The sequence below is a fragment of the Silurus aristotelis genome (assembly GCF_946808225.1).
Source record: "Silurus aristotelis genome assembly, chromosome: 7".
In the NCBI taxonomy this organism is placed as follows: domain Eukaryota; kingdom Metazoa; phylum Chordata; class Actinopteri; order Siluriformes; family Siluridae; genus Silurus; species Silurus aristotelis.
Window position 1 is genome coordinate 22825439 of NC_139580.1, and position 18357 is coordinate 22843795.

Here is an 18357-nt window from a genome sequence, read left to right on the forward strand (position 1 = left end):
TGTAGCTAGACAGCATCGAATGGTGGTTTGTAGGATGGTTTCGGAGGTGAAGAAGAAGAGGAGGAGAGGGAAAAATCAAAGAAGAATAAGATGGTGGAAACTGAAGGAGGAAGACTGTAGTGTGAGATTCAGTGACGAGGTCAGACAGGGGCTCGGTGGTGGTGAAGAGGTGCTGGATGATTGGGAAACTACTGCAGAAGTGATAAGTGATACAGCTAGAAGGGTATTGGTGTGACATCTGGAAATAGAAAGGAAGACAAAGAGACGTGATGGTGGAATGAGGAAGTGCAGGAGAGCATAAGGAGAAAGAGGTTGGTGAAACAGAAGTGGGATCGACAGAGTGATGAGAAAAGTAGGCAGGAGTTCAAATAGATGCGGCAGCAGGTAAAGAGGGATGTGGCAAAAGCCAAGGTAAAGGCATATGGGGCGCTGTATGAGACGTTGGACACTAAGGAAGGAGTAAAAGAGTTATACTGATTGGTCAGACAGAGGACCCGAGCTGGGAAGGATGTGCTGCAAGTTAGAGCAATAAAGGATGGAGATGGAAACGTGTTGACTAATGAGGAGAGTGTGTTGAGAAGATGGAAGAAGTATTTTGAGCAGCAGATGAATGAGGAAAATGAGAAAGGGAAGGTTGGATGATGTGGAAAAGGGGGGAAAAGGAAGTGGATAGGATTAGTATCGAGGAAGTGAGAGGAATGATTGAGAGGATGAAGAGTGGAAAGTTGGTTGGACTAGATGACATACCGGTAGAAGCATGGAGATGTTTATGAGAGATGGCAGTGGAGTTTTTAACCAGATTGTTTAACAAGATTCTGGAAGGTGAGAGGATGCCTGAGGAATGGAGAAGGAGTGTGCTGGTACCGATCGTTAAGAATAAGGGAGATGTGCAGACCTGCAATAACTACAGGGGAATTAAGTTGATCAGTCACACCATGAAGTTATGGGAAAGAGTAGTGGAAGCCAGGCTGAGAAAAGAGTTGACTTTCTGTGAGCAACAGTATGGTTTCATGCGAATGAAGATCATTTTGTGTGTTTGTGGATTTCGAGAAAGTGTACAACAGGGTGGCAAGAGAGGAGTTGTGGTATTGTATGAAGAAGTCTGGTGTTTTAGAGAAGTATGTGAGGGTGGTGCAGGACATGTATGAGGACAGTGGCCAATATCAAACCTTCCCTTTACTTCCAATATTTCAGAAAAGGTTGTAGCACAGCACTTATGCTCACATTTATTTAGGAATAAAATGTTTTAAATGTATAAGTCAGGATTTAGGCCTCATCATAGCACAGAGACGGCGCTAGTTAAGGTGGTAAATGACCTGTTAATGGCCTCTGATCAGGGTTTTACTCTTTACTTGTTTTGCTTGACCTTAGTGCAGCTTTCAACACCATTGATCATATTATCCTGGTTGCTAGACTTGAGAACATTGTTGGAATAAAGGTCCTAATAGGTCCCAAAATAGGTCCTAATTGACTGATCGCTATAGGTTTGTTGATGTAAATGGTAAGTTCTCCACACTCTCTGAGGTAAATTTTGGTGTTCCGCAGGGATCTGTCTTAGGCCCACTGTTTTTCTTATTAAATATGCTGCCTCTGGGTGAAATGATACATAAACATGGTATTCGTTTCCATTGCTATGCTGATAAAACACAGCTGTTTATTTCAGCAAAGCCAGATGATAGAGATCAGCTTAAAAAATTTCCTTCTGCTCAACTCGGATAAGACTGAAGTCATTTTACTAGGACCACATGCAGCTAAAAGTAAACTTTCCAACTACTTTCCAACTATCTCTGGCTGGTGTTTCTATCTCAGTAGGTACAGCAGTCAAAGACCTAGGCGTGATTATTGACCCTAGTCTATCATTTAAGGCTCACTTGAATAACTATAATTACCAGGATCACATTCTTTCATCTTAGAAATATTGCTTAAATCTGAAAAATGATGTCGTTACAGGATGCAGAAAAACTAGTTCATACTTTTGTTACATCTAGATTAGACTACTGTAATGCTTTACTGTCTGGGTGTTCGAGTAAATGCATAAATAAGCTTCAGTTAGTTCAGAATCCAGCAGCAATGGTCCTTACTAGATGTAGAAAATATGACCACATCACCCCTGTTTTAATCAGGCTACACTGGTCCCCAATTAAATCTCGAATTAATTATAAAATACTACTACTGGCATATAAAGCACTTAACGGTCTCGTGCCTCAGTATCTGAGTGAACTTCTGTACCAGTATGATCCTCCACGCCTACTTAGATTAAACTGTGCAGGCTATTTGTTGGTACCTCAAATAATGGAGACTACAGCAGGGGGCAGATCTTTCTCTTATAAAGCCCCACAGTTATGGAACAGCCTTCCAATCAGTGTTCGGGACTAGGTAAAGGACCAGATCATGGAGGGATCATGGATATAGAGTGTTCAGTGAACTGGAATGTTTGTATGCTGTCGCCCCCTCACTCTCACACGTTCACTCAGGTTTTTTGATAGTGGTGTGGTGGGTCGTCTCTTATCTCAGAGATCCCTCATGTCTGTATTACCTTCTGGTTCTCCCTTTTAGTCTTGCTGGGGTCCCCAGCTGCACAGTGTTCTTAACTTTCATACAACAATAAGGACACATAATAATCCATACCCTTCTCTTCCTGTCACCCTTCTTCTCTCTCTTTATCGGTCAAGTTAAACATGCTCATGAGGTTCCAGTGACCACTGTTCCTGCCCCTCTTCCTTCCACGGATCTTCCCACTTTGTCCAGGCCTGCCTCTGGATACTGCAGCTAGGGACGGTTTCTCATCAACACACACACACACACACACACACACACACACACACACACACACACACACACACACACACACACACACACACACTTACCGTGTCGACTCCTCCAAGCAGCTCAGTGATGGTGATATAAATCTCTGCCAGGGAGAGTTTGTTACTTGATAACAGGTAAGTAAGGTACAAGTCTTCCAGCTTCTCTCCCCGCTGCACATTCTGGTCCATCTGCTTCGCTATGATTACTTGGTTTTATCGTGAGCTATATGAGAATGTGTGAGTCAAGGTATGTTCTCAAATGCAGATCAAATGTGCATCGTACAAAAACTCCTCGAGATGGCATAAGAAAAAAAAATTTTGCAGACTCAAGAGGGGACCCATCCTCATCTGGATCCCTTCTTGAGTCTGCGTCCTCTCAAGATTTTTTTTCTTAGGCCATCTTGGGGAGTTTTTCCTTGCCACATTCACCACCGTCTTGCCCATCAGGGACAAACTTAAACTTTAAAATGAATAAGATGTTCTTTACATCACCACATTATCTGTGTAAAGTTGCTTTGAGACAATCTTCATTGTTAAAAGCCCTATACAAATAAAAATGAATTTATTTTAAATGAATTGACAGTGTGACAGGTGGAGGTTGGAATACAGTGTGACAGGTGGAGGATCGGCTCTGAGCCCTTTCCTGTTTGCAGTGGTGATGGACGGGTTAACGGACGAGGTCAGACAGGAGTCTCCCTGGACTATGATGTTTGCGAATTACATTGTGATTTGTGGTAAGAGTAGGGAGCAGGTTGAGAAGAGCCTGGAGAGAAGAGGAATGAAAGTCAGTAGGAGTAAGACAGAGTACATGTGTGTGAATGAGAGGGAGGGCAGTGGAGGGGTGTGGTTGCAGGGAGAAGAGGTGGTGAAGGTGGAGGAGTTCAGGTACCTGGGGTCAACAGTGCAAAGTAATGGAGATTTTGTTAGAGAAGTGAAGAAAAGGGTGCAGGCAGGGTGGAGTGGGTGGAGAAGAGTGACAGGAGTGATTTGTGATAGAAGAGTATCTGCAAGAGTGAAAGGGAAAGTTTATAAGACTGTAGTCAGACCTGCGATGTTGTATGGTTTAGAGACAGAGGCATTGAGTAAAAGACAGAAGGTGGAGCTGGAGGTAGCAGAGCTGAAGATGTTGAGGTTTTCGTTTGGAGTGACGACGATGGACAGGATAAGAAATTGTTTGAATTAAGGGACTGCACATGTAGATCGTTTTAGAGACAAGGTGAGGGAGGCACGATTGAGATGGTTTGGACATGTGCAGAGAAGGGAGATGGAGTATATCTGTAGGAGAATGCTGAGAATGGAGCCACCAGGAAGGAGGAAAAGAGGAAGACCAAGGAGGAGGTTTATAGATACGCTGTATAATAAATAAATAAAATAATAATACTACTACCACCACCACCACCAACACCAACAACAATATATAAAATTTTGCAGACATATATACAGTACACAGTCCATTGAAATATTAGGCTTATTATTTCATTATGTATAATAAGACACTATAATGGCAGATGTTTGTAAACAATTAAAAATCACTCAATGGAAGAAGCACTCAGCTGTACAGAATGTTTTTGCCTGCTGTAATATTACAGTTACCCTTCACTGGAACTCAAAGGCCCACAACAAGTGACAGTAACCCTGTGCACACAGTATGGTCCATGAAGAGATAGTTTGCCAAGGGTAATGCAGAAGAACTGCAGCCCCTTAAACCCTGACCTCAAATTTGAACAAATCTTAACAAATTTGAGATAAACTTGAATGCCAACTGCACCCCAGACCTCCTCATCCAACATACAGGCATGATTTTAATTATGTCTTTTCAGTTGCTTGATTAAAAAAAAACCTAAATCAATTGAATTGCCTTTCCAGGTCAGGATTATTATAATGGCAAACAACGTACTACATTTAGAATTAAATGTTTAGTAAGCTCAAATGGGTGTGATGGTTAGGTGTCCACAGCTATGTGGACAACTTCAGCTATGTAGTTAACTTTGCATTGTTTATTTTTTAGCATCTTGCATTTTTTTGTGTCTTAATCATGATTGTATAATAAAAACTTACTACTGCTAAATATAAAAATATTTTTTGAATTATGTACCTACCTAATATACCCATGAAAAATGTTTTGCTGTCAACTAAAAAAATATATTACATTTAATGTCTTAGTATTTTTTAAAGTCTTACTTATTACTAATTGCATTGTTAAGTTTGCAGATGACACCCTGGTGGTAGGCCTGATCAGAAGTAACAATGGAATTCAACACCTAAAAGAGAAAAAATATAATTGCCGATTATAGACGAGCCGGCAATCACACTCACACTCTTATTCACATCAACGGAGCTGCTGTTAAACGTGTACCAAGCTTTAAGTTAATTGGAGTACACATCTCTAAGGATCTCACCTGGACTCTTCTCTGAACTATTCTATCCTGATCAGAAAGGCACAACAGCACCTGTTTTTTCTGAGAAGACTTAAAAAGTCCTGTCTGTGCTACAGGGTACTGGAGAACTTTTATCGCTGTACCATTGAGAACATCCTCACTAACTGCATCTCAGTGTGGAACAGCAGCTGCACTGCTTCGGACTGTAAAGCCCTTCAGAGGGCGGTGAAAACTGCTCAACGAATCATCGGCTCTCAGCTTCCTACCTTGTTGAACATTTACAATAAACGCTGCCCGCAAAGGGCGAGGGGCATCATCAAAGATACCTCATACCCCAACCATGGACAATTCACACTTCTCCAATCGGGCAGACGCTACAGGTGCTTTAGAGCCGCACAAACAGACTAGCATTTTTCCTGTGGCTGTTACTTCACCGAACAGCTGATTCAATACTGCATTGTCACTTTCTGTGTATTTTGCACTGCTTCTACACTACACATTTCTTTTCGCACCATCCATAACTCACATTGCACTACTGTACATTCCATCCATATTTATACTTTATATACTGTATCATACATACATTCATACTTGTACATAACGATATCATGTCATTTGAGTATATTATCTTCTGACACGTCTATCTTTGCATAATCTTTAAACAGCATATTCTTTATTACTATATATATACACCATATATTATTACCTACTGCACCTTCTGTACATTAATCACCCTCATCCCTAAATATATGGACCACATACCTTATTTATCTACTGTTATTTATTGTAAATAGGCCACTTATGCACTTCTGGTTAGATGCTAACTGCATTTCATTGGCTCTGTACATGTACAGTGAGGAAAATAAGTATTTGAACACCCTGCTATTTTGCAAGTTCTCCCACTTAAAAATCATGGCGGGGTCTGAAATTGTCATCGTAGGTGCATGTCCACTGTTTTTTTTTAGATTATGTCTCTCACAGTGGACATGCACCTACGATGACAATTTCAGACCCCTCCATGATTTCTAAGTGGGAGAACTTGCAAAATAGCAGGGTGTTCAAATACTTATTTTCCCTCACTGTACCTTGCACAATGACAATAAAGTTTAATCTGATCTAATCGTTTGTTAAATGTTGTTCATTAGTCAAGTCAACCCGGCCTTAATCCAATTTAGCAGAAATGTCAGTTGCTGAATGCAAAACAACCCAAGAACAAGCAGGAGATAGTCCTAGCAGAGTATCCTTAAAAAAAGAAAAAAGTCAACGTGTCATATCTGTAGGTACCTTCCCCCATTCACTTCCGATGTCTGTTTTATCTCTATTCTATAACAAAAAGTACGCCTTTACAATCACACAAAATATTGCTCGAACGTATAAACTGTCCGGAAAATTGTGTCTGTATTTAATTTGAAATATTTTAGATATTTCTATTTTAGAAAGTTGTGATCCTTGTACTTCCTGCTAGTAAAAGGATTCTTGGTTTTTGTACAGAATTCATCTTTCCAAATCGAAACAGGCAAAAATCTATCCTGGGGTTGAGGACAGATGTGACAGATGTCATGCTTCCCCCTGTCATTTAAGTCATATGTTCTTTCTGTGCCCGAAATTACATGCATTCTGGACAGGTTTTTTCAGCATTATGTCCTCGATATTTGGAGTGCAATTGACGCCATGCCCACTGATCGCTATATTTGGGCTTACCAACGAGTCGGTATCACTGATTTCTGTACACAAAGATGTTTTAGCCTTCTCATCTTTATTGGCCAGACGTTGCATACTTCTACACTGGAAAACAATAGGATGTTCTTCCATCTCTCGGTGGTATGTTTTCTCTCGGTACTTAATGTCTTTTCTTAGGTTGGAGAAAATAAAATATACACTGAGGGGTTCTACTAGCACTTTTTTTTGCAAGTGGCAACCTGTTATTTCTTATTTTAGGAGACTAGGGGTGCTACCTGCTTAAAGATCTAAATTGGTCAAAATTGGACTGTATGCATGACCTTTATTTTGTTTCTTCAGTTGTTTAAGCAGCGGGATGTGGGGTGTGTGTGCGTGCGCATGTGTGTGTGTCTTTGTCTGGGGGGTTGTTTGTGTTTTGAGGGGTGGGGGTGTTTCTTCTTTGTTTGTTAAAAAAAAAGGAAAATTGAGAATTTATGTTTACATTTTTGTATTTGTAATTGTTGATTTTTTAATAAAAAGAATTGAGAAAAAAAAAAGAAAAAAAAAAGGTGACGAAGAGGAAGGAAACTGAAATGAAAAGTGAAGAGCACAGTCAGCCACAGAGTGTAGCTAAGCAACGAAGATAAAACGGACACAAGAACCAAGAGAAAACATTAGCACTTCTGCTTCAATTTGAATAAAATGGCTGGAGGACCACTGGAGCAAAACTCTGGTAAGTACCTTTAAGTAAACATCTTTAACAATGGAAAAGCTCAGCTCAGAAATTATTTTATTTCTTGCAGAACTTAGAGGGATAAATTTAGACGTCTCAGGAGGAGGAATGCACACTAGTGTATTTATGAAAGACAATCATTTTGAAGCGCATTTAAAAAAAATCGAGTCAATTACACTGGTAAGAAAACCACATTGAACTACACATTGCATTTTACTACAAGTTACTGATATTTATATTTATTTTTCCATGTCCAGTTTTTACATTATTTTGTTGGGAATGAAAGAAATTATTCCCTCTGGTTAAGTGTACAGCAATGACTGCCTAAGAAGGCAACTGTAACAGTTTTTCCTGAATTTCAGGACCTCCACCCAGAGAAGGATCGGGTTCTGTTATGCACAGAGAAAAAAAATGGTACTTGCTTTAGCTTAAATTGTTTCTTTACATTGATGTGGAAGTGTCCCGATCATTATGTAACGTTATTTATCTTTTTGTGCTTTGCTCTGGAGATAGGATTATAAACATCAGGAACGAGGGAAGCTATTCGAATCACCACCTTTTGGAGAGAAATTCATTCGGAGGCCGTGTAGAGTTTGAACAGAATATTAACAGTAAGTTGTATGCAATGAAATATTCAACTAGAAACTTAAAAGGTATGGACTGTGTGACACACGCTTAATTTTTCTTTTTTACAGTACAGGCTCCAGAACAAAATGATGGGGGAGGAGGTAAGATTTAAATTATTTCTTTTTTAGGTTAACAAAACTCTTTTTAAAAAAATAATCACCACAATTTCTTCATTTGTAGAACTGATGGATCTGAGATAAAATGAAGCCATCCAGTATCCATCAAAATTTACTCCTATTTTACAAAAAGTAAATTAAATAAAAAAATAAGAAAAAAGGTCTTACAACAGCCCTTGTTCCATCTTTTCACTTTCACCAAACATTCAGATGCAGAAATTATTCTGAACATTATTTAGTGTGCATTGATGCAGTACCTCATAAAATAAAAATCTGAAGGTAAATCTTTTGCAAAATTCATATTAAAGAAGTAAAAATAAATAAAAATGCATGAGGTGATCCTACACAGCAATTATGGATTCATTTAATGGTAATTTGAGAGGACTGTGGGAGTTGGGGCTGTTTGTCTTTTGCTCATGTTTGTGCATTTGTATTTATACCACAATGCTTGAATGCTCAGATTGTAATAATTTTATTGATGTAAGAGCTTGGTAATGGTCAGGACATTCTCAGTAACAGGAAACATTTTGTTGTTTTTTGTCTTATTACAAGAGACAGAACTTATTTTCTTTTAAATAAGCAGGTTTAATATAGAGTTCTGTTGAACCTTGTAGAAGGACTAGGCTCACAATTACAAGACAAACTTATTTGGAAGCTCCAGCTTTCTTAAATGCAACATTTAAAAACTGGCTTTAAAATAGACCAACACAAATTATCCTGTATAATAATTTATTATAAAATACATTTACACTTTCATATACATAAAGTGGATGAATAAAAAAAAATTAAAATAAAAAAAAGGATAACGTTAAAACTAGTACTGATAGTACCGGTAGTGAAAAACAGCACAATACACTCGCTGGTGCTACATGTGAGAGTGGGAGTGAAAGTGAAACACCATCACAGGTGGCTGTAGGAGTTGTGTCCACCTTCATGGACCCTACAAAAGTCCTGACCTGCCAGTGCCTTTTTCTTGCATGGCTGTCCCAGCCTGGTGGTTCCACTACACAGGGGACGCCCTGAGAAAGAGCTAAGATATAAAAGTAGTCAATAGTTTTTACAAGAAGTACAAAGCAGAAAAGATTTACCGTTATTACAAATCCAAAAATTAAATGAATGACTGTATAAATAAAACAAGTGTGCATCGTACCTGTTGCTGGTGACTGACTGATTGGGGCTGGAGCGCCGAGACTGACTGACTATATCCAAAACACCTCCCAGGTTCCTCTGGGTAACACTCTCAAGGACGGCCTTACAAGTATTAGAGTGAAAGCATTTTTAAAAATCATTAATTCTGCATAGAATGTAAATACTATTATGTTAAGAATTTTAGTACATTAATTTTCAGATTTTTGTTCAGCTATTCATATTCTACCAGAAGGCACCACAATAGTTTAATGTACTATGGGGCTACATACAATAGCAATCATTTTAAAATCCAAACTAAACAAAAATAATTTCCCACATGAAATTATTTAATACTTCATAAATGGCAAAGCTCAATTTTATAATGTGACCAAACATCAGATGTACTTGGCAACAGAAAAGAAAATCTACAGTGTACACGAGGATCAAGAATATTACAGTTGGAAACTTAAGTCTCTCAGACAAACATACATGAAAGTGATTTTATATATAAAGAGATGAGATGGTTTGGACATGTTCAGAGGAGGGACATGGGGTACATCAGTAGGAGAATGCTGAAAATGGAGCCACCAGGAAAAGAGAAAGACCAAAAACGTGGTTTATGGATGTGGTGAGGGAAGACATGCAGGTAGTTTGTTAGAAAGATGTGGAGTACAGTGTAGTATGGAGACGGATGATCATCTGTGGCAACCCCTAATAGGAGCAGCAGAAAAAAGTCATATGTGCAGAAAGACAGACCCAGCTCCCATTTACCATAATAAAACAGCTGTCTTTTTTTCTTTTCTTTTGTTTACTTGCTTTCTTTATTATTATTTTTTTAGCATCATTTAATTAATGCCAATGATACAAATTCAGGGTTTCACTATACTAATACCTACATGTTACCCACCGTCCATGACCTAGCATACGATTAGAATGCACTTGCATGAGAATGTAGTTTGAGCACATATTTTAGAGGCTTTAAAGCCTTTCTGTAAGTCAAGAAGCTTTTATTTTGTCAATCTATAGCTGATGCAGTACACAGTGAAATGAGACAATGCTTCTTCAGAACCCTGGTGCTACATAAAACAAAGCTACATGTCAAAAGAAAACAGAGCTAAGGACAGAGTCCCTGCCAAATAAAGTGCATTGTGTGCAACCAGGTGCAAACAGTGAAGTCACACTGGGAAAGAATGCCTGCTAAATAAATGAATAAACAACCTAGTTAAGGAGTATAATTAATATATACAAATTATGGCAACCCATGCAAATATGATTTAAAGCCAAAAGTTTACATAAATTATTTTTCTTTATAGATTTACACATACTCAGGAACATGAGCAGAAGGTAAACAGTTATTAAGAATAAATAAATCAATTCTTATCCAGCATGAGAATTGGGGAAAAGTGTTTGTTTTAAAAAGAAATGTTGATACATTTGTTCTGTGTTTTCTACTCACTCCTCCAAAGCCATGTCGGATCTTCAATCGGGGTGTAGAATGGCTGGGGGTGCCTACAGATAGTCGCCCATGTCTGGGTAGCCCATAAGTGTGGGATGGAGATGAAGCCACCATACATGGGTCACCTAAACCAAGCAGAATACATTTATAAGCAAATGAATGATTCTGTGTTTCAGAGAACTTCAGTACGCACATGCACAAATAAATGTATACATGTGGGAGGTGGTAGCTTAGTAGTTAAGGCATTTGACTTTGGCTTACAAAAGGTCATGAGTTTCAATTCCAGCCATACCAAGCTGCCATATCTGGAGCACTTCTGAGCAAGGCCCTTAACCTCATAGCTGTTTGGTTGTTTGAAGGAGATAAATGCAAGTCGCTCTGGATAAGGGTGCCTGCTAACATGCTGTAATGTAAATGTTTGTTTGTGCAGCAAAAACATACCAGTCATTAAACTGTCTTGACCTAGACATGGCACTTCTGACTCCAAATCACAGTCTAGGTCCTCACTAAAATGAACACACGTAGTTAGAATAGGGGAGAAACTGAAAGCTCTTTTTTTTTTTTGCCAGTTTTCAATTACCTGATACTGACTAAGTTCAATTTGATCACAAAGGTGCACAGAGTAAAATCATTAGTCTCTGTCTACAGTCAACCACAGTAAAAGAAAAACAATAAAAAAGGTTTCCTTATGTGTAGTCATAGGCTGTTGGCTGATTTTACATACCAGTATGAATATTTACTGTTTTTAGTCAGTAGCTGTTATTTGGAAGGGGCTAAAAATTAAGAAGGAAGGCATGAATGAATTAAGAAGAAAATGGGCAAAGAAGTTGTTTTTAAAATACGATCACCATGTCAATCAGGACACGGTGCGTTTACTCTTGGCAACATCAACCGACCGGATCAGTTGCACATGCAATATTTAACATGGTACCAACTTGCCACTATATTTGCGATGTACTGTGCCCTCAGATATACCACATCAACCAGCGAATGCAGACACAATGGCTGGATTGCATTTACATTATAATGAGATTCGATCACAATGTGTCCTTGACTACCTCTGGACCAGGACACTCTGATCAGATAACATTAGAACGATCAAAAGAATGTTTACACTTGTCTTTTCAATGTGTATGTGACAACATCCAAATACAGGTCGCATTTAAATACCAAGTGTAAAAGCAGCTCAATACTTTCTTCCTGCTTGTTTTTAACATTTTGTAATTCGTTATACTTGATAACTGCAAACTGTAAAGACTCACTCTAGAGGTGTTGAAGATGTGGCTGGAGGGTTTGGAGGTTTTTCAGGAGTCCTCTCAATAGGAGAAGCCAGAAGAGCTGCTTTAACACCATCACTGCACTTCTGACCCTTCAGGTTAGACAGTGCCCATAACAACTGCAGCACAAACCAACGTGCTGGAAAACAAGGTCAAGGTGTTTGTGTGGGCCCTGATACAAAGACTTACAAACAGGACCGTAAACAAGCACATTCACACTAACCCATTGAGAGCGCAAAGAGGAGAAAAGAGAGTGTGACCAGGTCCAGAGCTGATTGCTGATTGACCTCAGCAACGGCATTGATGGGCACAGTGATGAGCAGAGAGACACGGGTAAATGTTGAACACTGCAAGAAGGACAGCAGGATTGCAGAGAACAGGAAATATCCAATATGCATTATACATATCCACACGGCACGTAGACTCAGACCTAAAAGAAAAGAAAAGAAAAAAATAATAATAATTAAATATATAATAAAACAATGGAAGCCCAGTTCCACAACACAAAAAAAAAAAAAAAAAAAAAAATTAATAAAAGTTTAAAATAACTTCACAATTTTCTCTAAGTTTTTTTGTAACTCATTTGCGATACGCTCTGGCAGAGCACATAATAGGCTTCCATATTCATTATACCATACGCAAATCGAAATATAAATCCATAACTTCTCGATAAAATGTCACACAAAGCAGTTTACAATAAAAAGGTAACTCCAGTGTTCAGTAAGAATTAAATCTCATCGTTTCCCATGGTGCTTTGCCTGAAAGTGTCACAAATGAACAGTCTATCATTTTAATGGTAGGTTTAACAGAGACAGAATAATATAAAATATCTCTCTCTCTCCTTCTTCTTTCGGCTGCTCCCATTAGGGGTCGCCACAGCGGATCATCCGTTTCCATACCACCCTGTCCTCTACATCTGCCTCTTTCACACCAACTACCTGCATTTCTTCCCTCACCACATCCATAAACCGCCTTATTCATTGGTCTGTCTGTCTATATATATAGGAACTCCTTCAAGACTGTTGGAAGACCATTTCAGGTGACTACCTCTTGAAGCTCATCAAGAGAATGCCAAGAGTGTGCAAAGCAGTAATCAAGGCAATAGGTGGCTACTTTGAAGAACCTAGAATATGACTTTTTTCAGTTGTTTCACACTTTTTTGTCATGTATATAATTCCATATATAATTCCACGTGTTAATTCATAGTTTTGATGCCTTCAGTGTGAATCTACAATTTTCATAGTCATGAAAATAAAGAAAACTCTTTGAATGAGAAGGTGTGTCTAAACTTTTGGTCTGTACTGTATAATTATATATATATATATATATATATATATATATATATATATATATATATATAAATAAAGAGATCCATAAAATAAAAACATTTAAGAATTTGTATTTGATTACGTGAATGAAGCATTTGATCCAATTACATCCAGCAATAATTCTTACTACCACAGACCCAAATTAGTCCTGTACCTTTGGGAAAGAATGGGTCATGGATAGGTCTTTCAGCATGACGATGACCAAAAACATGGGCTAATTCAACCATCTGATGGTCTTGTAGCCCATTCCACCCTTGGCTGGGCTACAATCATGTCCCTGACATCCTTCTACAGCTCTCTGGTCTTTCCCATGGTGGTGGAGAAGTTTGAATGGAAGAGGTTGAGTCTGTGACTGGTGTCTTTTACACACAAGTTGATACGAGTTCATTCTTATAGGGACAGGATTAATTTGGGTCTGTATGAGGCAGAATTCTTGCTATTTGGTAGGGGATCAAATACAAATTAATTTATAACCTCTCTTTAATGTATTTTTTACATTCCTGAGCACAGACAGTGTGAGCCTGCGCTACTTAACCATCCCAAGGGCGTGATAGTGTCATTAGAAAATTTAAAAAGTCTCTGACTTGAATATGCACTTTGCTGAAGCAAGCATTGGGTTAGTATTTTCTGGAATGGCCTCGAGATGACCCTGAGCTGCTTCTTGCAGATTTACCAAAGCTCTTACTCTGTCCATTTCTGATTAAAATCACTTGAAAGAGATGTTCCACATCTAAAGAAAGCTTTAGCAATGAACTTTGTGAGCACTTGTGAATGCAGCTCCATATACACACAAACACTGAATTTATATTTAAACCAGAACATGCTTTAAATAATAAAGCTAAGTACCAGCCCATCCCAGGTAGCCTTGGATCATTTGTAGTCTATCCTCTAGTCTGCTCTGCATGCTGTCCAGGTACGTCAGCATGTATCCCAGAGTGCCGTTCATGCGTTCCAGCTTTCTCATCAGCTCAGAGTAGAACTGAACTGTTGTGTTCTGCTGCTGCAGGACCCCATTCAAATTGAGCTCTGAATCAAGAAGAAAATGTGTTAAAGACAACAGTTAAGTCATTATAGGTATAGTGATACTGAAATCTTTACATTTAAATATGCATATTAAATGTTTAATATAAATACCGATTGCCTGCAGAATCTATGCAGTACTGGTTTTTTTTTTTTCATTATTTTTTTGTGACCGCTAAAAGTTTTGGGGAAACAACAGATGTCTTTCTAAATCGGTCTTAAGTTTTTACACCAAATGGTTTTTAAAAAAAATTTATAATAATTTGATATCTGGCCATAAAGCAGCAAAGGGTAAAAATCACGTCACAAGATCACTCTGAACATGTCTGAACTATGCAAGGTCACGCCAACTAGAGAGTCTCCGATACCCACAATGCATGCCTAACAGGCATACTTCTTCCCCACACTGTTTGCAGTGTTGTCAAATTTAGTTACCGCACATTTTTTGAAATATTTCATTGAAAAATTTAGATTTTCTTCTATAATTTTTTTTTTTTTAATGGTCATAGGTCAGGGTCTAACTTTATATGGACTAATATATATATTATATATATATATATATATATATATATATATATATATATATATTTATTTATTAGTTTGCATATTTTTTTAATAGCTACCAGCACACCATGACAAATTCCTTGTACATACAACCCAAGATACTTGACAATAATGATGATTCTGATTCAAAGTGCAAACGTCTTCTAAATAACACTAAGGCACAACACAAAGAAAGTACATCAAATTATGACAACTAAATTACTATAAAACAGGTTAAATAACTGACATCAATCACTGTCAAATGAAATCAAACAAAGAATTGTTAAACATAAATGTTTACCCATTTTACTGTAGATCTCTAGTGCACGGCCCCGGACTTCAGCCAGATCATCCAGAATAGCCTGATGACCTTCCTGCACATCTGTACCTTGGCCTTTCAGCTGCTCACTAACATTCTCTAAGCATGCAGAACAGAGGAAACAAGAATGACCTTAAACATCTTAAATTAAATCTAAAAATTTGTCAATTTGAAAAAAAATATATATATAAAATTTCTCTTAAGAAATCTAAAAAAAATCAAGTGTTTAACAAATATTTTGTATTTAAATAATAATAAAAATAATAGATAAAATACAAGTTCATGAGACATACCTATTCTCCGAGTAATTCCCTGGATAAGCTGTGCCACCAGTTGCTGCCCAGTACTGATCAAAGCTTTCTCCTGTGCCAGCCTCTGCAAATTGTTTGAAATTGAAGCATCCAACTGCTCTTGACCTTCTTTTAGTGCCCCTTGCTGGAGCTGTAGAGCACTGTGACCTTCCAACAGCCTGTCTAGTGATGCTGCAGTCATGTCTCGTAGTTCACGCTGACCCTCCTGCAAATATATGGCCTAATGTTATCAAGTAATATATGCTTCTGCAATACAACATTGCAAATCCTCTACAAAATATGGTTAAAATATCAAACGATAGAAAAATGGAGCAAACAAAATCCAGAGTTGTGATGCTTACAGCCATAAAAATTATATAAAAAAATAAAAATAAAAAAAACCACACATACAACAATCAACGAAATTCTAGATATGCAGACCTTCAGGTCTTTCATAGCATCCAGCTGGTTGGTTGCTGTTGAGATTAGGGCATTCACAGTAAGCTCAGTCTGCCTTCGAAACTGCTGCTGACGTGTGGCATAACACACAGAGCGTGCACGGTTGCTGACGATGTGGTACGCGTTCCAGGTATCCGAATCCATGTCAGCTGTACACTCTTTAATGGACTGCCAAAAAAGGAAATAAAAAGGTAAATACAGTATGTAGTTCTATTCATTTAGTTTATATCAAATTGGAAAGTCATTTAAATGCTTATAAAAGTGATCATGTTTAGAGATTTTTTTCTGGTTGGTTATTATTTAGACAGTAAAATGTGGCTGCATTTTTTTTTTATATTACAGATTTCTGTCTGCATTATAATCACCCAAGTTTTTCCTCCACACTCTCACCAAGAACATGTGCTAATGGCTCTAAATAAAAGCCCATTTAAAAAAAAACAGTAAATTATCTTGCATTGTACCATCTCCTCGGTGCACTGGAAAGTCCTGCGCCCTTCTACTTCTGACTGGCAATTGAACAAAGCCACTCCCAGTTTGGCCAGCTGTTCTTCAGAAAGACCACTGCAGGTAGCCTTGAGCTGAGAGACAATCTGTAAAAGAACACGTCAGCAATCCTATAAATATAAAACTTTTTACAATATAAATCAAATAAAAAACAAAAACACTTGCACATAAAGGATTGCACATACAACACAAATACATGAAATCAAATTCAGGTCAATTGTACTCAAAACATTCACAGATTTTAAGACTTGATCAATAGTAAATGGCAAAGCACCAGATACAATCAGAAGAAAAAAAGATTGCCTTTAAACACTACTATTATTTGGTGTTTGTGATACTGTTCAACCACCATTTATGTATTAACCTGCTTATATAAGAAAGTCTGTACTTGCCCTAAAATGGCAGCTGTCAAGAGGACTCATATCAATCAGTTTTGCTTCAGCCAAAAGCTTCTCATCAGCAACACTCATCTCAAATGGCAGCGAATCACTCGGGACAGCAGGTTGACGAGTGGGTATAGCTGGAGGCACAGAGACTGGGACCGGTGCTGCTTTCTTCACCCATTCAAAGAAAGCATCGACTTCACCACAAAGAGCCAACACACACACCATGAGCACCCACAGTTCCAAACATATTAGATGTCTCTGAACCATTTGACCCCTAAAAATAAGACAGGGGGGAAACAATATTTTAAGAAAAAGGTTAGAGAAAAACACCATGATGCACCGTCACCACATCTCCAGGGTAAAAGCTTTGATCTTGAGCTCAGGTTAGTGTCCAGGTAGCATTTCACATGTTCTTCTCAGCTTTTATTTTTTCCTCAAACATGCCTGTAGAAGGATTTACACTAAAATCAGCTCCTGGGTGGGATTTGATGTTCATGGCACCCATGCCATTCAGGGTGTATTCCCAAGATGAAGCATTTGTAGAAGGTGAAAGAATGAATGAAAATGCTTTTAGAGAAAATGGTTCAAATGTAAAAAGGTTAGTGTTAGTTTGAACCATTTATCAGAGAATAACTTTGCTGTAGGTTTCTACACAAACCCTAAAAACACACACACACACACCATTAATAACAGGTGGATTTTTTTTATTACACATCTCCAGTAGCATGCCCAAAATACCCATTCTCATAAGATAGACACAAATTGCAAAAAGATGATTATAAAATATTGAAGATTGGTTAAGGATCATATCCATTCATATTGCAAGAAATTGTGATACTGAGGGTCGATGCCTGCTGGTCTAGGACAAGCCTGGGCATGGATCCTTACACAGCTGACAGACATTACAGAGTGTGTGTGTGTGTGTGTGTGTGTGTGTGTGTGTGTGTGTGTGTGTGTGTGTGTGTGTGTGTGTGTGTGTGTGTGTGTGTCCTTACAACTCTCGAACTTGTTATTCATGACACTGATACTAACCGGCTTAACCGGTAACATCACGTTTTAAATAAAATACACAAATTACAAATTAAAGTCATCATTATAAATATTGCGCACTCGAGTTAAACACATATACCAATGCACCCATCAGGATTTGCTCAAACAATCTTACCTTGGTAAAATCGGTGTTCGGGTGCCCATGTGCATGCCTCCTGTACACACTACTGTAGCTTTGTTTGTTTGTGCGTCTCGCGTGTATCTGAAGTCGCGTCTTTGCGTCTTTTCAACCATTTAAATGAAAACCTCTCAGCCAATGAACGGCGGCGTCTGTGAA

General features: G+C 38.2%; 2 protein-coding genes and 2 long non-coding RNA genes across 4 annotated transcripts in view; 3 read left to right on the top strand and 1 right to left on the bottom strand.

Annotated features, from left to right (window-relative positions):
* Window positions 1–18357, top strand: part of urahb (urate (5-hydroxyiso-) hydrolase b) — a 464718-nt gene that overhangs the window by 421030 nt on the left and 25331 nt on the right. The gene's annotated exons all lie outside the window — the stretch shown is intronic.
* LOC310729252 lies at window positions 7452–7988 on the top strand. Its single transcript, XR_014534524.1, has 3 exons — window positions 7452–7577; window positions 7648–7757; window positions 7940–7988. It is a non-coding gene; the product is annotated as an uncharacterized lncRNA (long non-coding RNA).
* Window positions 7989–8453, top strand: LOC310729250. Its single transcript, XR_014534523.1, has 3 exons — window positions 7989–8188; window positions 8273–8305; window positions 8385–8453. It is a non-coding gene; the product is annotated as an uncharacterized lncRNA (long non-coding RNA).
* On the bottom strand, window positions 9033–18348 carry bmb (brambleberry). Its single transcript, XM_083546321.1, has 13 exons — window positions 18196–18348; window positions 17037–17304; window positions 16602–16730; window positions 16123–16308; window positions 15685–15907; window positions 15374–15490; window positions 14356–14535; window positions 12405–12611; window positions 12167–12320; window positions 11346–11410; window positions 10905–11029; window positions 9471–9571; window positions 9033–9350 (listed from the first exon to the last, which is right to left on the bottom strand). The coding sequence occupies exons 1-13, from the start codon at window positions 18312–18314 to the stop codon at window positions 9221–9223; spliced, it is 2004 nt and encodes a 667-aa protein (XP_083402447.1). The 5' UTR covers window positions 18315–18348; the 3' UTR covers window positions 9033–9220.